This window comes from Ostrea edulis, chromosome 4 (genome assembly GCF_947568905.1).
Source record: "Ostrea edulis chromosome 4, xbOstEdul1.1, whole genome shotgun sequence".
Classification (NCBI taxonomy): domain Eukaryota; kingdom Metazoa; phylum Mollusca; class Bivalvia; order Ostreida; family Ostreidae; genus Ostrea; species Ostrea edulis.
The window spans coordinates 24,643,947-24,671,194 of record NC_079167.1 but is presented as its reverse complement, the minus strand read 5'-3'; the positions used below and the strand labels follow the sequence as shown (position 1 = coordinate 24,671,194).

Sequence of the window (27,248 nt, the reverse complement as noted above, 5' to 3'; positions counted from 1 at the left end):
AAAATTTCAATGTTACCCTCAACTACATGCAATATTTGTTTTATTATACTGAATGTTATGTAAACAGGAAAGCAGAAAAACTTACGTCTGTTGACATTTGATCAATCACTGTCATGCGATATTTTGTATATCGATGTGGGTATTCCCGTTTATTACAAACGCTCAAATGACGTCGTCTAACAATATACGGCGAACCGTACGCGCATAAATTTGACGCATGTGATAATTTTTTTATAATATCACCCGTTGTCAAGTACTGTAACCCGTTGCTAGATATTATCACCCTGGGGTGCGTGCTTTCTGTTCTCAGAGGGTAACAATATGTTTTTTCAAATGCTTCTCGACCAATCAGATTCGAGTATTTTACATGAAAGTATAATAATATATGTTATTACATGTAGCGGATGTAAAAAAAAAATCTATATCGGAGAGACAGAAAAAATTCTTAGAGCCAGAATTCGTGTACATAAGCAACATATTCAAGTACCGGAATACCGTAAAATAAAACTGAGTGAATATTTAGACGTGTGTGGAAACGACCATTTTAACGTTTTTCCTTTTTACAAACTTTTCACGGACAATTTAGTGGAAAGGAGAGAAAAAGAAAAATATTTCATTCGCTCATTTACACCTACGCTAAATAGGTTAATGTAAATTCTTTGTATTACGTCACAATAATACGCTCCAAATGATTCTCTCTGTATTATGACGTCATTATATTGTCATAACAACATAATTTGTTTTCATAATGTAAATCGTCTGAAGATTTTAAAAATGAAAGCGCTTACGTTTTACAACGTGTTGTCATATCTTATTTAATATTTTACCTATTGATTACCGGACACTGAGGCAATTTTTCACATTTAGATAGATAGATATGCAAGAATCTAAAGTGCGATGGTCGCTCCAACGTGCGATGGTCACGCCAAAGTGCGATGGTCTGCGCCAAAGTGCGATGGTTTGTTAACGTTACGGACGCCAAAGTGCGATGGCCACGCCAAAGTCCGATGGTGCAGAGTTCAGTAACGTTTGTGACGTCACGTCACTGTGACGTCATTCTTAACGTCTTTCAAAATGAAACCTAATAAATACAACACGGACGACAGCATCGGCAAGGTTTACACTGTTGAGGATAGTGAGAACGGCAAAGTACATATGTTGTCGAACTATCTGGTTCGCCCAAACATTCTTTAATTCATGATCATTTATTACTTGTGACGTACATGTAATAAAATCCTGGGGATATGCTATAATGGAAAACATTCTAAACAATTTTGCATTGTTAAATTTTGTGTTTAATAACACGACAACTAGATGGTAATGAAAAACTTTTTTATGCATAAATTTTGCACTGATATTTTAGTGAAACAACATACGGTTGGTACAGTCTGTACCAAAACACTGTGTCGTTTACAAACAAATGGATTTCGGCGTGTCACACCATCGCACTTTGGCGTGTCAGACCATCGCACTTTGGTGCATGAGTGTGGACCATCGCACTTTGGCGTGTCACACCATCGGGGTTGGGCGCAGATCATCGGGGTTTGGCGTGACCATCGCACTTTGGAGTCTTACAGATATATATATATATATATATATATATATATATATATATATATATATATATGACGACACATCAACACCAAGACTGATTTGGCAGTTTTTGTCATGGCTTTATATATATAGAGCAAATTCTTGAAAATAACAACGGTGCCACGAGTTATGGCAAATGAGTATACAAGGTGAATCAATGACAAATATAAACACCAATAATGTACAACAACAATGAGCTACACCGACTTTGTCAACAGTGTATGGCATAGCAATATCAATGAAAATGAGAAAATGACAGAAGCTCAATTATTGGCCCCAGACCCTGGAAAACAACAGAAATCTAGGGCAGGCTTCAAAGTTCAAAATTCGGCCAAGTCAGTGTAAGAACCAACGGTTCCACCAGAATACACATCTGTATAAAGCCACGACGTCTATTATGTATCGGTATGTTTCCAAGGACCGCCCAATACCTGAAAAGAAAATTGAAACAAAAACAGAAATATCCGAAATATATCAGAAACGGGTTGGGTGGGATGGGTCTTAATCGCAGCAGCTACAAGTTGGAAAAGGAAGCTTCCTCGTTACGCATGCTCTTATAAGCATGTACTGAAGACGTGCATGTCACTCTCATTACATGAGTTATCTTTCTTTGTATATGTTGATGATGAGTTGCTGGTCGGCATAAAAGGAGTGAACTCTAAGGAGTTAACTCTGATTATGACGACACATCAACACCAAAACTGATTTGGCAGTTTTTGTCATGGCTTTATATATATAGAACAAATTCTTGACAATAACAACGGTGCCACGAGTTATGGCAAATGAGTATACAAGGTGAATCAATGACAAATATAAACACCAATAATGTACAACGACAATGAGCTACACCGACTTTGTCAACAGTGTATGGCATAGTAATATCAATGAAAATGACAGAAGCCCAATTATTGGCCCCAGACCCTGGAAAACAACAGAAATCTAGGGCAGGCTTCAAAGTTCAAAATTCGGCCACATGTCGACGAGTACCTGCAGTGAAGCAAGGTGCGCATAGACATCAGCCACATGCTGCAATTTTTGGCCCCTGCCATGACGAACTGCCCAGTATGGATCAACTGACCTCAATTAATTGCTCGAGGCGGAAAGTGCTGAACCCCCTCCCTAATAATAGTGAAAAGGCCGCCCCCCCCCCCCCCCTGAATGGTGTTCAGGAATATAGTTTGACCAATGTCAGTTAAGTGTACTCCGTCTCGAAACAAGACCGTGGAACATGATTTGAGATCAGGGTACGAAATATAACCCCCACCCCGTTGAATGATAAATGCACTCATTGCACTATTTATTCTCTTGCGGGACATTTCTGCTGAATTTAATGAGAACATATGACGATAATAAGTACGAGGCAAGATTTCAGACCAAATGAATCTGCAATTTGGCAATAATTGATAAAGTGTATAAATAGTTTGCTTCATAAATCTTTGCAATTGTCTAAGTGACATGGTCCCGATGCTATTACCACCGCAATGTAACATCAAAACATCGGAAGGACCAAATTGAACAAATAGCCTTTGGATCTTAGATTCCATATGCTCCCAGGTCATGCCCCTCTGACCAAACCATCTAATGGCAATGTTCTTGGATAGTAGGTTGAGGTGCTGATTACCAAAATAGGGTTTAGTGTAGTTGCATGCATGCTATATCAAAGATGATCCGACTATCCATACGACTGTGTGGATACCTGCAAACTTAACATACTGTTAGTGACCAGTATAATGTTGCAAGCACCAAGCCTATAATGACAATTCATACACGAATATAGGATTTAACTGCGATAGACTTCCATCTACCCTTAATTTTGATATGTTCTTCTCGGACCCCCGAGAGATGCATATGGGTTGCACCCCCTATTCTAAATGAATGGGATTTAAATGTAGATGTGTCGACTTCAATGAACCGTAATGCTTTGTGCAAGATTGAAGTAAACTGATAAGAAGTGAGTGGCTTACCGTTTAGGTGGAGTAATAAAGGGCCAGGTGATGTTGGTCTAGAGTGCAGATAATGTTGTAACGATTGAAATAGTGTAGAGGTTTCCTGATTGAGATCTATCTGAACGATGGAACCCACTGCATACTGATCAGTCTTCGAACCCCTAACACGCAGTTTAATTTGGTTCTTATAGAACCCAAGATCATGAATGGAAATTGCGTATGAAGTGTTTGTAGAGACTGTTAGCTCGCTAACTCTAAGTAATGCAAAAAAGGCCAAATGAAAAGCAACAGTAAACAAAGTTGCCTCGTAATAATTCTTACAGACTGAAGGAAGTGCTAATGTAACCCGATTTAATAGGGGCAACGAAATAGGTGCCCTTATGTCCTTTAATGGGTTTAAACGATGCATGCCTTCTAACATCTTCTTAACAATGAAAACTTTAGTTGTGTCTTCTTTACCTTGAATTTGCAAATGGTAACTTGTAACTTATCCCGCTTAAGTATCATTTTGCTGTGGAAAATGATATGTTCTTTGCTGATAGATAAGCTAAGTAATAAACAATTTGGTCCACAGAAGGTGGCCAAAATGATGGAAGGTTGTACTTAGACCGAAATTCTGTAAATGAGTCTAGAGCCCTGCTATAAGCAGCCGCGGTGTTTTTGGAAACTGCTGCTGGTAAAAGTGCTTCTATTCGATACTCAAGACTTGCCATATTGCTGGAGGTATCCGTGACGGATATTTCTCTGCCTGTGGGGCAAGGGATTTGAAGCGGTCCCACTGAAAGCGAGAAATAGCATCAACAATGGAATTCCGACATCCAGGAATATGAACCGCTTTTATTTGTATATTGTGTCTTAAGCAGAGCAGCACTAATGGGCGTACTAACTGCATGACCCTTTGCGATTTGCTCGATTGTGAATTTAAGATGTGGATCAAAGCCAAATTGTCTGTATGTAGTAACAATTTCTTAGACTCAAAGCTACCCACCCATACCCAGAATGCTCACAGAATAGGAACTAACTCGAGGAATGTTATGTCTCGGAGAACCTGAGAATCCCAGGTACTAGGCCACTTAATAACAAGCCAACTGTTGTTGTAAAATGCACCGCCTCCGCAAGATGCGCAGCTATCCGTAAATAGGTTTAACGCAGTATTTGATGACCATAGGAGATCTGGAAATGGAGCACGGCCATTGAAGTTGTCAAGGAAATCTAACCAAACCCTTGCATCTTGTTTCATGCCTATTGTGACACGAAGTCGAAAGTGTGGTTTACGGATACCAATGGTAGAATTATAAAATCGACGGTTGAATGCCCGACTACCTGGAACTGCCTTTGCAAAAAAATTTAAAGAACCACACAAAGACTGCATTTGTGTAAATGTGACCTTCTTGGACGACGATAAATAGACCAAGGCTTGTTTGAGCTCAATGCACTTCTGTTCAGGGATGAAGATTGTTTGGCTAATTGTGTCAATGTCCAAACCTAGAAATGTAAGTTTGGTAGTTGGACCCTCAGTTTTTTTGTCATTGATTGGAACCCCGATTGCTCTACAAGTTTGTCTGAAAACTAGAGAGAGGTTATAACAATGATCAGACAATGGCTTACCAACAAACAAGAAATCGTCGAGGTAATGAATAATATTACTGTTGTGTGATTGGGTAGCTACTATCCAATGTAGTAATGAGGAAAACTGCTCAAAAGTTGCGCAAGCAATAGAGCAACCGAATGGCATGCATTTATCAATGAAGAATTGATCACCTACACAAATAACCAACAAAGAAAAATCAGCAGGATGTACTGGTAACAACCTAAAGGCACTAGATAAATCCATTTTGCACAATAATGCCCCCTGCCCTAACCTTTGAATCATTTGGATAGCCTGATCAAATGATGCGTAAGCAACTGAACACAATTTCGGGTCGATAAACTCATTTACACTATTTCCAATTGGAGCAGATAAGTTGGTGATTAGTCGCCAACTCCCATCTTTTTTAGGCAAAACCCCAACTGGGTTGCACCTTAAATTTGACAAATGGCGATGGTGAAAAGGATCAGCCATACGACCTAAACTAATTTCTTTATGAATTATCTGGAGTAATTCTACCTGATGCTGAGTTGCAGATTTCAAATTTTTTGCCGAAACCAAGAGTCTTAATCCTGTGTAATTTAAACTGAAGCCGTGTCTAAAACCATTCACCACGTGCTGGACTACTGAGTATCAGGATGATCACGAAGGTAATTTTTCAAAATGGAATGATTAATGGGTGTTGAACCTAGGTCCCATATTTCTTTGACGTTGATGGGAATTGGATTGTGCTCGGGGGTTGAAGGGACGAAAATTGTGCTGACTTAGCGGTTGCCTGGGTTGAGGGTTGGATGTTGGGTTTGGGATGTTAGCCTGAGGAGATGGATTACTTTGATTGACCCAACAATGTAGTCTAGGATGCGACTTATTACAATACATGCACAAGTGGAGGTAATTACAGTGCTGGCGAAGGCATGAACCCTTAAAGTTAAAGTCGAAACATTTATGGGTCGGTTGAGTTAGAAATAAACAAGAGCCATAGTTCAGCATCAACGGAACCCCAGGAAATGTTGGGATTCTTTGACAGGCGTAGCCTGAATTGCCTATCATATTCAATCCACCCACTAACTGATCTGTTTGCTGCCAGTCTAACTATGTGCATATACTTGAGGATGCCCTGGAGATCAAAAGGATGCCTCGTTAAGTATATACTTGCGAAGATTAAAAATGCATCTGTCCAAGTATGTATTGATGTAATTCGTTTAGGTGGATTTTTTGGTTGGATGACAAGCTGGCCATTGACAACTGAAACCCGTTGTTCATTGGAAATTTCAAATTCAGACTGTATTAACTTATATAATTCAATGTAATCTCGGTTCCAAATTTTTTCCTTGATTGTTTGTTCAATGTGAACGGCCAAGTCGTCGCCAACACTAACTAGTGGTGCTATGACAGGCTCATGATAAGAGTGCATGGTATTGGTAACATTTTCACCTGAAATTTGTTCTCCCCTGTTTTCATTAATTGGGAAGTTAACCATAACCTGTTGATGAGGGTCCACAACTGGCGGAGTGCTTAGAGGGATGACTGGCAGGCTAGGCTGAGTAGGGAGGTCAGTGGCCATGTGAGTTGTCACCGTTGTAGGTCTGGCAGAGGCGTGAGCCGTCGTCGTCCTGGATGCGGCTCCTCTTGTCCCAGCCGCTGGACCAATATATGGAGCGTTCCTGGCCCTCCGTTTAACTCGGAGCATGATGAACTACAGTAAACTTTTATAAATTATATATACATGTATCAGTTTATATTTATAATTATATCTAACTCCAGTAATTATAAAGGAAATTGTAATTAATACTTATTAATTGATAATTAATAGCTAAATTGTAAATTAAATTGAATTCGCACGTTTTTTCAAAATGGCGACGCCATGAGGCATGACTGAAACTCAGACGCAGGCTTAAGCAAACATCAGGAATTCAATGCAGCATCATCGAACTAAAAAGGAAAATTAGGGACCTACCGTACTGTCCAGTTTTACCTACAGTATACCTACAAGTGAGACCGTTGTTGGTGTCGACAAGGATACGCCTTAGATATTGCCTGCAGATTCGGAATGTTAAACACGTCTTAATCGCAGCAGCTACAAGTTGGAAAAGGAAGCTTCCTCGTTACGCATGCTCTTATAAGCATGTACTGAAGACGTGCATGTCACTCTCATTACATGAGAGTTATCTTTCTTTGTATATGTTGATGATGAGTTGCTGGTCGGCATAAAAGGAGTGAACTCTAAGGAGTTAACTCTGAATATATATATATATATATATATATATATATAGATAGATAGATAGATAGATAGATAGATAGATAGATAGATAGATAGATAGATAGATAGATAGATATACCTTATTTAAATATTGATTTGAGGTAAGTGTACACTCTGTAATTGTGTGTATAAATAAAGAAGCTTAGAAGAAGCGAACTTCACTTTCTCATATCGAGGTAAGCTACTGACAAACAAGTTGATGGTACTGGGGTTTCAACAGTCTCGATTGAAGTTAGCATTTCGCAAATTCTATGGTCGTTATAACGAACTAGTTCGTCAATACAACCTCGCATTGGGTCAAATGCTGTCTGACGTGTTTCATACCGATTGTTAAGCCGTTCTTGGCATACTGATTTTGACTACGAATAACTCCGTTTACCTGCTCAGGATATAGGGCTCACTGCGGGTGTGACCGGTCAACAGGGGATACTTACTCCTCCTAGGCACCTGATCCCATCTCTGGTGTGTCCAGGGGTCCGTGTTTGCCCAACTATCTATTTTGTATTGCTTATAGGAGTTATGAGATTGATCACTGTTCGTTATCTTCACCTTGCATTACCTCCAATGAGGCTTTATGTTGTTATTGGTGCCTATCTCTCGTCCTCTTTTGACTGGATTTATTCACCTTGCGACTTCAATATGACAGTGTTGGATATATTTATACCCTATCTTTCTTTTCATTTATACAACGTAGAAACAGATGCTTCATACCAAATTTAAAAGTTATCAAGAAAAATTCTTGTCTTTCTTTATTTTAATACATCACGTGTACTTACCAGTTTCTTCCATTATAACATATCCAGAGGAGCAGAAGTTTGTTATCGTGGACGCGGCATTCCTCAACTCCCTGCCATGTTTCATACTGCTTGTTAGACCGTCACTCTATGGAGTCTGTAAGGGGCACAGGCTCTGACAGATTGGTTGGTGTCCCTCTGATTATCCTTGGAGATATGAAACATTTGTCATATGTACTGTCGTCAAATAGTCACCTTGGTACAGAAATGAAAATTCATATACCCAAATTAAATATGGCCATGCTCCTTTAAGAGATATTTTTGACGATTCCTTTTCAGATCTCGTGTGCTCGATCTCAAAATGCTCTGTAAAAATGTTAAACTTGTGATATACTAATCACTAGAAATCCATTTAGTAGTAATCTCACCGGACGTATTTTCTGAACCAAAACTTTACATCATTTGACATGCAAATTTTCTAGCATTGTTTACGTTATTGAGTGTAACCTATGTGGCTTTATTTATACGGGAGAAACTAAGGATTCACTTGATAAAAGAATAACGGGACACAGATTTCAAATAAATAGTGGTGGTAACCAACTTCACTATAAACATTTTAATTCCCCAGACCAATCCATATTGTCCATGAGATTCGGGATTTTAGAAAACAAATTACCATCGTAAAAACAATCCAACATTAAGTACCCCTTTTCGTAGACAACAAGAACATTACTGGATCAGAACTCTAGGTACTGCATTTCCATATGGATGCAATGATAATGTATATGGTGTAGAAAATTTGACTAGTCCACAAGGAAATAAAGCGAATGTAATGGGATTCTTTCCAAAAACTGAAAGAAGGAAAGACAACCATTGACATCTGAATACAAGAAATTTTGTCGCCAATTGAAAGACAGAGGTTATCTGTATTTAGGACCTTCTAGAATAAGCGATTTGAGGTCCTCATTTTCAACTATATCAACGTCACCAGTAATGACATGTCCAGCTGGACTATAGTTGAAGGAAGATAAAGGACAAGAACACGTAGGTGGGTTAAGTATAAGGCCAAGATAAATAAATAGTGTGTTTCCTATTCCAGCCTGAAAAAATAGGGTAGGTAGGTAGGGTAAATATTTTATTTTATTTGAACATTTTATTGTTTAAAATTCAACTTTGACAATATGACATTTTATATCAGGATTAATGCATATTGTGTACATGTAAAACTATTTTTGAGAAATGCATATTACACCGACATAGTTATGCAAAAGTTACCTGGATATTTTTTTCTTAATATTGAAATGTAAGTCTTTTCGACATTAAAACTTGGAAGGCATCAATATCTTTTTTGGTCGCCGATTCAGCTGCCACTAACAACCCTGCATCTAATGTAGGGTCAACGTCTGGTTCACAAATACACTCTAAATATTTCATTTCAAATCTGGCTAAATCACCAACAGAAATACTGCCCTGAACTTCATACGGCTCCATGTTTTTGGAATGCGATTTATTTGGCCAACATAATATTGTAGTTTCGCAGTGTTTTGGCCAATCAGATGGCCCTTCACGATGCTTCTCAAAAATACTAAACAATGATTCATTGTTTTTACCATAGTCATAAAGTTTTTTCCCTCTTGATGTTTGCATTTTCCTATCGTAATTGCCAGCAATATGCTTGGCAAGACAAACACGCTGCCACCCCCCCCCCCCCCCCGGAGAAATCGCTCTCAGAACATTTTTTGCTTAATGCGTAAAGGAATATGTATTTTCTCAAACACGGAAATGATCGAGATTAGGATTTCTAATAGTGAAACCGGAATTGTTTACTTCCGGGAAGTATATCGGTGTATAAATTTTTCAGGGTCGGCTAATATATTTTAGGGTCGTTCGGGAAACCGGAAACACACAATTTATTTATCAAGGCCTAAGGTAATCTATATCTAGGCACTGCAAAGTTTGTTTATAATTAAAACGTTTGGATGCAATAGTAGAAGCATATTTGTAGGAAATACTGGGTGTAGACTGTAGACTTGAACTTGAAATAAGCTGGAATACACGACTGAACTTTTTTATGACGAATAATGTTGCTGATGTTGACGGCATTTATTCCTTTATTTGTAAATGTGAGCTCAAGGAACTAGCGGCATGATTTGGAAAGAATATCATCCATGACCCACGGTGGTTTAAGGAGCCTGTAATTCGCAACATCCATAATGATAGAGTTCAGCCTATATTCAGGTGTTAAAAAATCCAAGTATAGACTAGCTGTGGCTTCTTTAAATAACCTTTCTAAAACTTTCAGTGGAACAAAGTAAAGTTTTGTGCGATATAACAGTTATAAACATATAATGACTTTTTATTATTTGAACAACTTAGCCTCATCCAGGGGACATACACGTTGAACTTAGGGTTATCAATTTCAAAGTTTTGGTACTGGGATTTTTGCTTATATCATGTTTATAGTTTGACTGAAGACAACGAATAAAGAGGATTTTTGAAAACGACATTAAATTTGATTATTTCAGCCACTCTCCTCTGGCCCCTGGGTCCATGAAATTTACAAATTTTATTTCCTTTTACCCAAAGATGTTATATATCAAAATTTTGTTCAGTAGTTCCTGGGAAGAAGCTGAAAATATTAAAACGTTCACGACCGACGAACGATGCACGACGACGGACAATAACAGATAGCTATAGGTCGACTGAATGACTCAGGTGACCTAAAATGTAAAAAGCAATACAATTGAAATTTCCCGGCAATATGCACAGACTTATCATCGTATTTTCTACTATGCTTTTATCATGATTTATTTTGCATTTTATTGCGCATATATACTGCAGACTTAATTTACGCAGAATATTAAGCTAACGACTTGACTTGCAGGCGGTTAATTGCATGTATTGTTATGCAATACTTGCAGATTGCTTTTTCTATCATATGGGTTTTGGAAACAAAACATCCTCACAAATATGCATTGTCTGACAGAAGCAAATTCCAGCGACAAACTTTGTTTATAAGTGATACAGAAAACACTGCCTTACCTGGTTTTACAATCAGTGTATTTACAATCCATTCCATTCCTAAATGAAATAAAGCTTTAAACTACAAAACTTTCACTTCTAAAATCATCTTATTCTGATAGTATTCCATAAAACTTGAAAAAAATAACATGTAATGAAAATATATATTGCATATGAATAGAATACAGCATAGTTACACAATAACTATGTTTCTGGTATTCATATAAATGATAAACGCAGCGACATGCGCATCTGGTGCATCAAAATTGGTACCGTATGTTTTACATTATGACCCCTGGGTCGAGTCCTCTGCTGGTGCACTGTTAATCCCCGGGGGTCTCTACAGCCCAGTAGCTAAGTACTTCGTTACTAGCTTGAAAATACGGGTGTATATTTAATTGCTGTTATAAAATTTAGAAATTCATTTCAAAATTAAGGATTATCTCCCTCACGCATAGCTTTTATCCTTAAACGAATTTGACTCGACTTGTTTGGCACACTGTATTTCCCTATAATAGCTCTAAAACTTCATTGTTACTTCGGATTCAAACATTTCGGTTGAGTATCACTGAAGAGACATTATTTGTCGAAATGCTCATCTGGTGCATCAAAATTGGTACCGTACAAGTTTTACATCAATAACGCACACCGGCCAACAGATTTCACGAAAAACCACCCACACCAAATGCTGTCGACAAATTTCGATTCAAATTGATTGATTTATTAAAATACACATGAACAGTTTCTTTGTATCATATTTTCCATCCCATTCGAAAAATTTTCACTCATGTAGAAACGTTACCGGCTTATTTGTAGAATGCCACAAATATCGATCCATGCATGAAGCTCTTGGGCATAGTAGTGAGGGCTCCTTAACGTGCCAATGCCTACCGGCACCTTATCGACAAATCGATACAAATCTACTATATATAACTACTAGCTTACCGCTATGGATACGCGAGTTGAGAGGTGATTTTGAGAAAATCCAACCCGCATCAAATGCGTTCGACAAATTCAAATCATCTAATAGAAACGGGAAATCTATACATTCTAAGTGGTTTTTCGTTATGTCTTAGTATGGTATTTGGTTCGTGTTGTATATTGCTTAACATACCGCTGGAGAATTTTTCACTCACGTGAAGACGTTAGCATTCCCGGTGAATGGCTACAAAATTTAGGTGTATACTCGTCACTTACGTTCTTTGAATGACGGGATGCTTATCATGACACACCTGCCGTGATACCAGACTTCGGTTTTTGCGGTCTCATTCGAAGGACGCCTTTTACGACAAGCAAAGGGTACTGAAGACCTATTCGAACCCGGATCCCCACGGGAATAATATGCAATATGACAATAAATACTGCAGATATTATTCTGAATAGCCACGGTGTCCTACTATAGGGCCTATTAAAAGCATTCGTCACATACCTCTAATGTGTCCAGGGGACCGTGTTTGCCCAACTCTCTGTTTTGTATTGCTTATAGGAGTTATGAGATTGATCACTGTCTGTCATCTTCGCCCTTCATTTGGTGCAGATATGATTTTCTTAAAATCTGCTCCAACCTCAATTCCTGTAGAAGCAACTATTACAAAAGGGAAAGATTGTGGACGGTGAAATGTTTTAAAATGTATACATACATACCTTGTGTTGTGTATATACAACTTTTTTATCACTAACAGGAACAAGTGCCTGTGGCAAATCCAATTATGTATTAACAAGAATCATAAATATTCCGATCGATTCAGCAAGTTTACACAGTCCTGAACATTTGTCATTCATTATATGGTCCATTTAGCAAGCTTATGCTATCAGGAACATTTTACACATCATTTATTTATTTTGAATTCATTCTAAGCACCGACTTATATCAGTACAAATATAAAAGCAAGACTAATATCACATCTTGTCAAATATTACCAAGTAACTTACTTACTTAATCCTCTTCGTGCTACAAAGCACATAAGGCCTTCACTGAGGATCGCCATCTCTGTCTGTCTGCTGCCATGTTCTGAATCCGGCCCCAAGTCCATCCACACTCCTTCATCTCTTTCTCTACTGATCGCCGCCATGTTTCCTTTGGTCTCCCTCTATTTCTCTTTCCTGCTGGTGTCCATCTCATGGCGATCTTTGGGACTGATGTTGATCCCATCCTGTGGACATGTCCGATCCATTTCCATCGTCTCATCTTTATCATCTCAGATATTGGTGATGTTACCAAGTAAAGCTTATACATATTCTTTCAAAAGCGAGTATATTATAAAATTAATACAGCTTAATAAAGCTTACTTGGTATCTTCTAGCTGGTGAAGGAAAACTCCGACAAAGTAGGGCTGACTTCGAGAAACTTGTTCAGTGAAAATGATATTGTTCTTAACAAAGTCTTGTTTCCACCAATAAAATTTACTGCTAAGTTTCGTCAATCTTCATTTGGTTTTGTTACAGTGTGGACTATATTGTGTACTTTTTCTCAGATTTACTATTTCAAACATATCTGATAATCAAATTTTAAAATCAAAGGAGAGAAAACGTAAGACGAGTAATATAGAATCACCCAAACCTAATATATAATTTATATTTTTTATCATGTCAAATCTTCAAAGTTTGTATTTCTAACAGGGGTGTGCATGTTTAGACGTTCAACTGCTCTTTATGGCAGCATCATTAAACGTCGGATTGAGAATTCATCTTAATCTGGGTAAGCCTCATCACACATGTATATTCTCAATTCAAATAACAAAGAGACACACAATTCCAGTTCAATATGAAGATGGTAGTATAAAATATACTTACTTCTGTTTCGTAATACAGCTGGAATTGTTTTAATGCATATTACTATGCGTAATTGCAGTTTTAGGAGATTTTTTCCTGCCATCTATACATTCTCTCTAATGTGTAACACATTGTGCAAGGAGCATGTACAAAACCTGAATGAAATCTGAACATTCTGTCACATACGGATATATACCTGTCATTAAAAGGAAGAACTTACCCGTGTGATTTGAATGAAACGAAACATTTTCCATTTCAATCAGAGATGAAATGTACTGAATGCTCCAACACATTTTGTAGGCCTTTGGACTTTGTTGACTAGGTAGACTAAGCCATCCTTCTTCACATTTAGAGCAGCTAAATGCATCATTGCATAAACTGCATCCTTCTGCACAGTCCTTATCACATTCAATACCGTATTTATTGTTGTTACAGCCATGTAGACAATTCCCAGTCATGTCACACGTCTTGTTTATACAATCACCACTGCACGGAATGTTACATGTTTTACCATACCTAACATCATTACTACACATCGTACAATGTGTTTCAGATTCGCACGAGGAGCAGTTTTCTGGACACTTGAAGCATTTCGATTTATTAAGAAACCTTGAATCTTCACATTTATGACATACTGGAGTGTTACTGTCGACTAAGGAGCATTTTGTGCAATCGTCGATAGCTGCAGAACATTCTTGGTTACACTTATCGCCAAACCAACCATCGCTACATCCGTGACTGCATGTTTTATTACTTAGGCATGTAAAGTTTAAACAGTTCTCGCTACATTGTTTTTCACAGTGACTGCCATGTCTACCAGCACTACAACGTTCACAGACCCCAGTGTCAATGTCACATGCCGCATTTAAATCGCAATTTGGACTGCATTTCTGATCACACTTACTGCCAAAATATCCTCTTGCACACACATCACATTTACCCGATTTAATTTCACACGAACCATTTCCTCCACATGTAGTTGGGCACTTTCTAGCACATCCTTGGCCGAACCACTCATTTTCACATTGAGAGCATTCGTAATCATATTGCTTGCATTGTGTACAATGTTTTGGACAGTGTTCATTGCATTGTCCCCCTTTGTATCCTGATCTACACTGATGACAGTCACCCTTTCTAGAACAGGTGTCTCCCATGCAATTCTCAATACATGATATATTACAGGAAGGACCGTAAAAACCTTTTCTGCATGTACTGCATATACCTGTAGATCTTTCACATCCTTGTTCACAGTTTCCAATGCATATATTTTTACAGAAATCACCGTAATATCCATCTTTGCAAGCCAAACATTTTCCCTCACTTTTTTCGCATTCCTTACTATCACAATTTAATGAACATTTTTCAGAGCAGTCAGCTTTGTAGAAGTCTGGTTTGCATGTACAGTTTCCAGATACCTTGCCACAAGATTCCTGACAACCAAATGAGCAGTTTTTCTCACACAGAGGTCCAAAATATCCATTCTTGCAACTTAAGCATTCGCCTGTGTGAAAATTGCATCCATTTTCATCGCACGATTCCGGGCATGTCTGGTTGCAAAATTTACCGAAGAAACCCTTTTGACAAACACAATCCACTGCAGTGACATTACAGTCAACACCACAATCTGACGCACATGTACTGCTACAATTTTCACCGAAAGTTCCGTTGGTGCATTCTGATGAAAATTAAAGAAAAAAAATTTAGAACTGAACATGACGAATCCTAAAAATGTCAATAGAAAAATTTATCTTCGCACAATCATGAGTGTGTTAATATAATAAATGACAGTAAATCGTATAGAAGAATGTATAATTACTTTGAATTACAAAAATGATTTGATACATTAATATTTTGTATCAAAATGGTGTTAGAACTGATAAAGAGAGTCGTTTACTTGATTTTTGTGTCATGATTTCTTGTATTAATTGGTTTTCAATTTTAATGCAAAACTTTGGGACGATTATACACATACGGTCTACAACAAGAAGCAATGGGTGCTGCGAAACCATCTTTAAAAGTACATCCTTCATCTTCTGCATAAAGAATACACCCCGTTAATTTCATCCTAAGGTACTAGCCTTCTTTTGTTAACAAGATTTTCCTTAAATACTTCATTAGCAAGTCTAAAAGTATGCAATTTCTTTGGTAAACTAGAAAATTATGTGACTAATAGATATTTTGCGCACAGAACGTCGCCTACCGGTCGCGGTAGCTCAGGTGTAGAGTGTTTGATTCCAGCAGGCCATGAGTTTGAGCTCCGCTCGTACCATGGCCGCGTTAAACCCAAGACGTAAATATAGGTAGTGATTGCTCCTTAGCCAAACGTTCGGCATTTAGAAGTGAGAATTACATGACCTTAAAAACGGAGGTCCCGTGTCGTGGTAGGGGTTGTCATGTTAAAGAACCCACATTGCTACGGCCCTGAGCGCTAAGCATAGGTCTAAAATTGTGTTACTTCGCCTACAACTGGTGACGTCTAAATATGAGGGGAAAAAATTGACGGGACGTAAAAAACCCAAACAAAACACAACGTCGCCATATTGAATGACCTTAGGCTAATTATTCATGCTTATCAAATGTTAAAGGGGAAACACAGGATGCAATCATGGACGCAGCCTTTTAATATATACATGTAGATGTATACGATATATATTGCTTTCATTTCAGACTTTTTTGTAATTTTTTTCTTACATTTTAATTCGATTTGTTTACATCATGGATACAGAGAACCAAACGTTTACGTTAGCAGACTTTCTTTTGAAAAGTTCCTGCTCTGAGAGAGTATTTGTCACGTCATATACCACTTACTCATGCTCTAAAACAACCAATTTACAGTCTAAATGTCAATTCTGAATTTTACACAAATGTAAAAAAAAAAATCGGTGATACCCTTCTATCAGCTGCTGGATTTATTACAGTGTGGTATTTCGGGGGGGGGGGGGGGGGTTATACACTAACAATGGTACTTTCACATAGTCTGAGAGTCCTAAAACAGCAATGAATGCGTACATTATGGTATTATCCAGGGACGTTGTAGAATCTTTTTAAATGAGAATAAAGAAGTTTTGACATAAACATCTAAATCTACATCTAAATAAAGAAGACGGTCATGGGCCACATCTCTCACCTTGACCCTGCCATTGTTCAGCTATTTTGATTTTTGATATTTTTTTTTATCAATCTATATTCCCATAAAAAAAAACCATGTTGTGGCTCCAACCTAACCCCAAACGATAACAATATAATTGAAAACGAATTCACATAACACAGAGATGCCTCAACACCAATATGACTAACATGATCTTGCTCTTCTGGTCTGGGGACAACAAGATATAAAACATCTCGAACTCAAACCCAGACTCAAATTCACGTTTTTCATCTCAGCAGAGATTTTGCTAAAATGTGCCACCAAACTTTCTCAGAGTCGTCTCACTTGAGTTGAGATTTGACAAAATGACTCATTATGTTTTCATTGTTACAGGGGGCCTTAATTTCAATAAAATCCACTTTCACTTTGTTGTTTACACTAGCCACAACGCTTTGGCTTGTGCTTTACATGTAATTTTCGAATCATTCAATGGCTTCACATGGAGAAGCCCAGGCACATGAACTATGGACACTACTATACCCGCAACCCCTTCTGATTTTTTTCTTAGCGAAATCCTCCCCCTTTGGATAATTTTTATTCGGCGACAATTTCTCTGAAATGTGTGGATTCTCTGTCTATCTCATCCTTTTATCGATTCATGTAATCATTTGACACCTTTTGTAAGCTTTAGAGATTGGCCTTCTACCGGTAAAATAAAGGTAAACTGTATATAAAATACCCCATTGACACTTGCTTATTCTCAGGATTTTCGTGGACCATTCATACGAAACATAACTCATTTCTTATTCTGTGACTTCCTCTGTGGCTGCCAGTGGAAGAGAAGAAGCCCTCTCCGATCAATGCACGCACTTTATTGTGACAAATAAAAGAGATGAGATGGGTTTTAAGTTGAAGAGACTTTCAGTATGATATCTCCCTGGCCTGCCACTTGCCAAAATCCCTTAGGTAAGGCTGCAATTACTTGGAAAATGAGTCCCGAAGCCGGGACTCGTTTGTTTATGAATTTGTTTCTTAACTTCTTATATACAGGTAGAGGGTCAATCTCTAAATCTTATAAAAAAAAAAAAGCGTGAAACGATTATATAAATCGAAAGAGGAATGAAATAAAGTGGAACCCACGCGTTTCAGAGATATTATTGCCGCAAAAAAATGAGGAGGGGGAGGGGGTAGTAGTTGTCCATATTCCAAGTGCCTGTGGGTGACACAGCTATCATTTATCGTGTACAGTTGTTTTTTGACATATGATATATTTTAGTAATCTTTTTTCATTATTTTATGGAGAAGTGAAAGGTAACGAGACTTTTATTGACAGGGGTTAGTGAACTCGGGCTCAAGATACGCATTAATGTAAGGGTCATGGTCACTAAATACAAAGTAGCTTGTAACAGACAACATGTACATTTGAAGTGGAATTCCTTACCGGTTATCTTGTGAAATACTGTCTTGATATGCACAAGTTTCTCATGGCTGGGAAATGTAATAAAATCTCTCTGCCAAATGACAAAACACGTCCGTGACCACCCTTATTGCTCTGCCTGCTGCGCTTTTTAGAAACATCAAGCCATCCAGCGTCATATAACATGACCCAGTGGCAAAAACTAGCAGCGAAACCAAGACTTGATAGGGGTGGGGGAAGGATTATTCTTGACACGATTGTTGTACAGCTGATTTTCTTTAAGTAAATCTACTATAAAGAAAATGGTGACAGGGAATAAACGACATCTGTCAAAAACATCACCCTCGCTAAACCTTTCCAAAGGATTGGACCTGTCAAGGATTCTCCTTGTCCTCACAAACATTACATCCCTACGACGACTGCGTTGACGAAGTCGTCTAACAGCCACTTTGTTGTGAGTAAATACACTTGAGATTTATTTGGGTTGCTATTTACCAATCTCGGGATTTTCTGAGAAATCTGAAATATTTTTCTCAGCTGAGTTCAAAAATATTTTGGTGGCACGCGCATTTGAGAAAATTTTCAAATGTGAAAAAAAAAACTCAAAAACATATCTGAGTTTGAGAAAATATTTATTTGGTGACACAGTTAGGTGAAAAAAACTCAAATTTTCTCAGAAATCTCAGATTTGAGAAAATGTAAGCGTTGATGGCCTGGAAGCCTGGATAAGACCCAAAGTCACAACATCATAGATTATGGTATGATATGAAGACCTTGCCCTGAGAAATCTACACACAAAATTATGAAAACTCCATTTTATAAAGTTCAGGCGGTAGCGAATAGGTAAGATTTTTGACAAAATTAGTTCAACTTCAAGGTCACGGGGTCAAACACATAAGTATATTTGATTAGGTCTTGCTATAAACAATCCATATACAACGTATAACAACTTTACCATAGTTAAGGAAATATTGATTAGGTCAGGTTTTCAAAGAAAGTAGGTCAAGGTCACAAGAGCGAATACATGTACGATTGTATCACAACATCTTGTCATAGAAAAAAGCTGTATACACAATATGAAAGCCCCGCCCAGAGTAGTTCTGAAGATATTTAACAGATTACGTTTTATTGAATATACATTGTAGGTCAATTTTTAAAGTCACAAGGTCAAAATAGGAAATAAAAATTCTTGGCAGAAGAAATCTATACACAAAATATGAAACTTCTAGCTTGAATAGTTCAAGATATATTGAATAGGTCAGATATTTAAAAAGTAGGTCCTACGCTTAGGTCAAGAAACAATTAACAATGTCAAACTTCACAAAATAATAAACCCTTGCCAACAAGAACCTATATACAAAATATGAAAGCACTACCTTAAATACTTTAGGAGAAATTGAAAACGTCATGTTAGTTTTTTTTTAAATAGGTCAAACTCCAAGAAAAGATCAAACACCATTGTATCTTGCCATAAAGAATATATACACAAAATATGAAGCAATTAAAAGTAGATAAAATTAAGATCAAGGTATATATATGTGTAAAACTCTAAGTTCAAGATATATACGTAAGACTCTAAAGTGCGATGATCGCTCAAAAGTGCGATGGTCATGCCAAAGTGCGATTGTCTGCGCCAAAGTGCGATGGTTTGTTAACGTTAGGGACGCCAAAGTGCGATGGTCACGCCAAAGTCAGATGGTGCGGAGTTCAGTAACGTTTGCGACGTCATATCATTGTGACGTTATTCTTAACGTCTTTCAGAATAAATCCGAAGAAATGTTACATGGATGACAGCAACTGCAAGATTTACACTGTTGAGTATAGTGAGAACAGCAAAGTACATTTGTTGTCGAACTATCTTCTTCGCCCAAACATCCTTTAATTCATGATCATTTATTACTTTGACGTACACGTATTAAATTCCTGGGGGGTGTGCTATAATACAAAATATTCTATACGATTTTGCGTTTTGTGTTTAATAACACAACAACTAAATGGTAATGAAATAAGTTCTTATTCTTATTTTTTGTGCATGGATTTTGCACTGATATTTTGGTGAAACAACACACGGTTGGTACAGTCGGTACCAAAACATTGTGTCGTTTACAAACCAATGGATTTCGGCGTGTCACACCATCGCACTTTGGCCTGTCGGGTCATCGCACTTTGGCGCATGAGCGAGGACCATCGCACTTTGGCGTGTCACACCATCGGGGTTAGGCACATACCATCGCACTTTAGAGTCCCATCGCACTTGATAGGTAGGTAGGTAGGTAATAATTACTTTTCGCAATGATCGGTAAAAGTATAGGTAAACAATATACACGAGAACGTTTAGTAAAGCTTTACCGCTTTCATTTCAAATCTTCAGAAGCTTCTGAAGATTTGAAATGAAAGCGCTAAAGCTAAAACTTGAGTTTTCAGTTCTAGTGAGCTGATAAAAGTATTTCAAAATGCCACCCCCCACCAAAAAAAATAAAACACCACAAAACAAATAACAGCCATAAAAGTGATTCAATCCAAAATTGGGAGGGGGGTTACGTCAATGAATGGCTTAATTTATCAGTTCAAACTTACATTTTCACTACCATTTACCAAGAGCCATAAAAGAGGGGGGAGCAATCGGCCGATAAATCGAACTACTTTGCCATTTCAGAATAAAAAATAATTGGATTTTCAATAAAATCTAGGAACGATTATCACCTCTATATGTAATGTATTATTTCATTGGGATAATCTTAGAGGGCTTGTGACTGTAATCAATAGAAAACATTGCAAGTGAAAGTAGCGAGCAGACATATTTTCTAGACACTTTAAACCTACTTCACCACCTCGAAGTAGATAAATATGAAATTAATAAAATATCATCTGCACTTCTTAGTGATAATTTTCATGTCAATTTTTTTAAGAGTGTTAAAATTGTATCAACTTACATGCTTTATTCCTATGATCTTTTGACCCAGCATGACGTTTAAGTGTGCAAACCAACTGTAGGGAGCGCTTTATTTTCTACTTCTATATATATATGTAACACTATAAACACCGACACAGCAAGCGCAAACTGTAGGGTTCTTTATGACATTCATAAAAATCTTATAGTTTCAATCCAAAATAATGATTTCATTGCAGCACATTTACATGTATCTATTACAGTGTAACTTATGAAAATGTAGACGTATTAGAACTATTCAATGTGCAGTGTATCAAGGTTCTTTAAACTCTGATAATCGAATATCTACAGTGTCTGTGATCAAGGACAACTTTTATTACACCTTCCAGATTACAAATATATGACCTTGACAAATATACATGTACTTGAGAATGATCTATGTCTGGCCAAATGACTGTGGTTCTGAGTAGTAATACACTGGTCACACATGTAAGCACATTTGTTGTGTGACACCTCGAGATTCATTTCTCGGAATTAAAAGTTAAAATCGGTAGACGAACATGCCATAGGACAAAAAGTCACAAAATAGGTAGGACAAAAAGTTACAGGAAAAATCACAATGATGACTTTCGATCAGACAGGATTAAAATTCACAGGTCAAAAAGTCTCCAAAATGAGTTTTGTTTAGGCCACATTTAGCACTTTTGGGTCCTTATTAAAAAAAAATTTAAACCATTGAATTCTTTATTTATCATGTGACTCCACTTACTACTTGTTTTGACATAATGGAGAGTGAAAGGACGCAAATCTTAATTATCAGCATTAATGTAGCATCACCACAAAGCTTAATCAATAAGAAAAACCTCTATTTTTATAAAAACTCGAATTCATATTACACAATGAATAAGATAAAGGGAATAAAAAATTGATAATGACTATTAAATCATTATCATTAAAATTTAGAGTTTGGAAATTTAAAACAAAATTTTCATACAAAATATAACATTTTACATATCTATTTTCTTAACCTTTACCAAAATTTATACAAAAACCAATATTTTCTTCATATTCTTATCAGCTGTGACTTTTTGTTCTGTGATATTTTGCCCTACTTTCATTAAATTTCTTATTGTGACTTATTGTTCATGGTGATTTTGTCCGTGACTTTTTGTCGTGTGAATTTTGGTCCAGCATTCATGAAAATCACAGGTCTTCCAGATATTACCTTAAAAACAAAGGTAAATTCTTATGGTAAGAGCTAGGAAGGTAAATCACCCAACAATGCATTCTACTATCTTTCTATTACAAAGTGACTTCGGAGAAACGAAAGTGAGATAACGGACACACAAATAGGTGAGCTGAATTTTCCACTTAAACTTTGTTTACAGGGGATCTATCTTCGTGGTTAGATTATGGCCTCACTTTATGTGCAAAAAGTTCAGAGGTAAAAATAATAATATAAGATTATATACAATTCACTATATGAAATACATTTATTGTTTTCCTACATCGAAGGAGACGTATCTACATATGATATTCAGAGAAAATTAGGTACGCAATTTTTAAGAAGCTAAAAATGCTCAAAACTACAACAGAAGACATAGATAAGACACGACGAAGAATAGGTTACATGTACTTTAGTGAATCAGCGTTTGACTCAGGGAAGGTAATAAAAAGGTAAAACTTACCAAAATATTGAATGTCAAACACTTCTACACGTGCCTTCTTTGAAGAAACGATTTCAAGATATTTTCCGGAAAGCGGCTTATAACAAGTTATTGACATAGTTTTCTTCCCGATGTTGTTGCTCTTTTCCAACTTGTTGCATGTCACATCATTAGTCCTAGCATACTCCATGTCTTTGATGTAAATTGTATAATTTACATCACGTTCTAAAATACACAATATTACATCAAAAGTATTTTGTGTTAAAACTCTAATCTTTCAGAAATATCACAAATTTTACAAAAAGATTGTAAATGATACATGTACTATTACCGAGAAGAAGGGTAATGTCCAGTTTGTCAATTGTTATTGACTGATTTAGTTGGACTCTCAAAAATGGCTTAGAGCCCTCTTTCTTTAAAGAAGTTGAAAGATCTTCATCTAGTAATTTATTTTGATCGTCTTTATCATCTCCTGCTGCTGCCCGATATAACACGTTTCCTAAAATATGATATGACAATGCTGATGGATTCGCTTCTCTACGTACAGGTAATTTTTGTTTTTCTATGATAATAAATCAAGTGAATTCTTGTCTTACGCCTTTGACAATTGTAGTCTTTGGATCCACCCCAACCAGGCAAACAAGTCTCACATTTTTCACTGCAGTCTACACAATGACAGACACAGGTGCCATTTCCAAAACATTGACCTTTAAGCAAAAAATTACGTAAAGAGGAATGAATAGTTTAGACTTTGTAACCGGACAATACTAAAGGCCGGAACGGGGCCGGAATGGATGTAGTGGTACTCAAAAAAGTACCAATATCTCCGCTAATACTTATTATATTTTTATTTGGTAAAAACTCCCACAATCTATGGAGTAACACCTTTCAGAATTTCATAAGATACATGTATTAACATTTTCTTTGTGATAAAAAATATAAAAATCCTCTTGGAATAAACGAAAGTTGTAAAATGTTGGTGTTTTCCCAGTGTAGCCAGTGTCACATATTTCTTTATATCTCCTAGAATAGCTCATATTTTCTCATTCGTTAAAATTTTCCCACAATCTATGGGGCAAACACTTTCAGAACATAACAAATGTGGCATTTAAATGATTTCTACTACGTGGAAATCCTGCCAGAATGAGTGCATGTAAATGTGGTGAAAAAATGGAGGCTTCGTGAAGGAGTATGTATTGCATAATCTGTAATATCTCTTTTATTATCTCATTCGGATAAATTTCCAAAACTCTACGGGACAAGACCTTTACAAATATATATGGTTTTTCGCATTTTGTTAATGGTAAGGATATAAAAATCCTGCCAGAACGTCAAAATCGAACTGTAATTAAAAAACAATAATACAATTGTAATAAACAACTCAACATAGTATTTAAATTTGATTTTTATTCACGATAATGTTTAGTAGACAACCATTCATTACCCGAACTCCGGAAGCCGTCTGAATGCATTTTTCACACTTACTTAAAAACATCGACTCGATCGCCTATTTGGGCATGAAATTTTGACGATCTCGACTCATTCCGACAGGATTTTCACATACTAAACATGCACATAATTCTACAAACTTTACATGCTTTAAAACATCTTGCCTCGTAGATAGTGGGAAAGTTATCCGAATAAATCAACATACAATATTTTTAAGATATATGATTCTATAATACAACGACACTCATATGACTTCTCTATTTTCTCCCCATATTTTCTTATTCCGGTAGGATTTTCAAACACTTTCCAGCAAATAAATGCAACTCTATATATATTTCTTAAATTGTCTTCCCCTATGCTTTATGGGAAATTTTACCGAATAAAAATAATGAACTATAGGAGGATTTATAAAAATAAAATATTTGATACCCACTTTTCTATTTCGGAACCAATTTTTTCGATCACTGCTCATTCTGGCAGGGATTTGTATTAGTTGTCATCTTCGATTTTCAAATCATTGCATATATTCTGAAAGGTTTACCCCATAGATTATGGGATGTTTTACCAAATAAAAATATAATGACTATTAGCGGAGATATTGGTACTCTTCTAAGTATCACTACCTCCATTCCGGCCTTTAGACCTCCCTTATTTTTGATTTTAAAAAAGTATCCTTTGTTGCGAAAACATAAACAAACCTTTTATAACTGTTACGAGGAATAGCTGCAGTATCAGAATTGATTGAAATATCTCCATTTGCACACTTATACACTTTCTCATTCCTTTACGGTAGTAAATATTTCTTTGTACACAATAGGTTTTAATCCTTATAACTCGAGTGAATGATAAAAATACATCTATGTTAAAACGACTAAGTAAACACTGATTCTATTTAAATTTACTCACATAATTCACACATGGTTTCCGCTTAGTCATCAGCACTTCCATCCTATCTGAGCCGGCTTGAAGTAAAACGCTGAGTGGAGTGAAAGTCAAAAGCTAGTCTGTGATGTTGTGGATTCATTAGCTGATATCATCATGACCATGTTGACATATAAAGGTCATATTCTTCCTCCTTCATTTCCTGTGTGCAAATGCAGACTTCATATATATATATATATATATATATATATATATATATATATATATATAGGTACATAATTTAAGAAAGAGAAAGAAAATAATTTTATCAATAAACTGATCAATAGATATTCCATAAAAATCAGATCTGTAGTAGTGTATGATTAATCTAATGTGCACATCTATCTGCTATAACTAAAACAATTCATAGATCAATGAAATTAATCACAATTTTTTTTTGGGGGGGGGGAATCGTTTTTGGATGAGTCAAAAAAATTTACGGGCCAAATTTGAGGCCAAAACAATTCTGAGCCAGGCTAAAATTTGGGTTGGAGCAAAATCATACGCCAAAATTGGGGTCAGGCCAATGGAGCCAGACTAGGTTTTATAGTATGCCGTATTTTGAAATATATATATATATATATATATATATATATATATATATATATATATATATATATAATCACATGCTCCACACAGGATTTCCGGTTAATCATCAGCACTTGAATTTCATCTGAGCTCTCTCTCTTTATATATCTATATATTCCGCAAAGGTCTTACTCTCCCAGTATCCGAAGAATCTGCACCAATATTCGATGAGCTTTATTTGTGCAGCAATGTAATGGTGTATAGATATTTCACTATAGTTATAAATCAGCGAATAACAACTTCAGTAAATAACACAAATTTTAATCTACATCGACTTTTCCAACAGCAGATGATGTAGAATGCTCGTGAAATTTCTTTGCTTTCTTTGTTTTGAGACGTCACCAGCTATACGTAAACTACCATACTTGTTACGGGACTGTACCAGTGACGGTTCTTTAACGCACTAACGCCTGACATCACATCAGGCTGGACATGTCCGAAAGACCGGCCACTCTCACTTCTAACTGCTGAGCGTTTGGCGAAGGAGTGGTCACTACCCATTTTTACGTCATAAGTTGGATTCTCCCATGGTACGTGCGGGTCACGAAGCAAACGATGTAACCTCTGAGCTATCGATATGCTCGTAAAAGATGTTTTTGTTTATTTGGTTACGTCCCTTTGATAATTTTCACTTATATATTTTGCAGCTGTAGTTGAAGTGTCTTAAGTGTACGTCTGTGCATGCCACTCAGAATCGTAGCATTGATGATTGTTTATCGAGCCAAAATTTTTCGCGTCACGAAACCTCGGTTTTTCAAACGTCTCATCCGAAAACCCACTACCCTCACTTAAAAATATCAACACTTTGCGAAGGAACATACACAATTTACTTTTACATATAAGGTTCCACGTGGTGTGCTACGAGTATCTAAACTACCGCCTCCCAGAGCCAGCGTGACAGGTGATCTAACACGAATAATGCGGTAAAACGAACACAAGCCAAACTGCTAGCCACGGACCCTGGAATTCATCAGATGCATACGTGGTGCCATTGTGTTTGAACACGTTTGTTATTCCCGAATTTTTATAGTTTTTATAAATAGTTTGGTTTTTCGTTTTGAATCCTCTATTGGTCTTTCCCTGGGTATCTGAGTGTGATGTCGGCCTCGATTGATACGGATTGCGTCCTGATTGTCCTCATTGTTTTTGTTGTTGGTTGGTTACAGGGCCTGTCCTTGTATTTTCTGTATTAATGTTGTGATTTTTCCTAGTACCCTCCCTTTTGAAGGAGACATTTTTCCTGGTTGCTGCTGCATAATTGACCACTTGTTCGTTGTTTCTGTTGGGTTTTCTTTTATTTGTATTCCGTTTAAT

The 27,248-nt window shown here is 36.8% G+C and overlaps 1 protein-coding gene across 2 annotated transcripts; it reads right to left on the bottom strand.

Annotated features, from left to right (window-relative positions):
• Positions 1-1,652: 1,652 nt before the first annotated feature.
• On the bottom strand, positions 1,653-26,493 carry LOC125667551 (multiple epidermal growth factor-like domains protein 10). 2 transcript variants are annotated; one of them, XM_056162359.1, is made up of 11 exons: positions 26,067-26,493; positions 25,124-25,509; positions 23,573-23,683; positions 23,308-23,475; positions 22,998-23,201; positions 13,075-15,589; positions 12,572-12,727; positions 11,164-11,202; positions 8,164-8,328; positions 6,562-7,204; positions 1,653-4,317 (listed from the first exon to the last, which is right to left on the bottom strand). In XM_056162359.1, the coding sequence occupies exons 2-6, from the start codon at positions 25,203-25,205 to the stop codon at positions 14,031-14,033; spliced, it is 2,124 nt and encodes a 707-aa protein (XP_056018334.1). In that variant the 5' UTR covers positions 25,206-25,509; positions 26,067-26,493; the 3' UTR covers positions 1,653-4,317; positions 6,562-7,204; positions 8,164-8,328; positions 11,164-11,202; positions 12,572-12,727; positions 13,075-14,030. The 2 variants fall into 2 exon arrangements, with proteins under 2 accessions (XP_056018334.1, XP_056018335.1); XM_056162360.1 differs by lacking the exons at positions 23,308-23,475; positions 23,573-23,683; positions 26,067-26,493 and having other exon boundaries at positions 1,653-7,204; positions 25,124-25,331.
• Between the last annotated feature and the right edge of the window lie 755 nt (positions 26,494-27,248).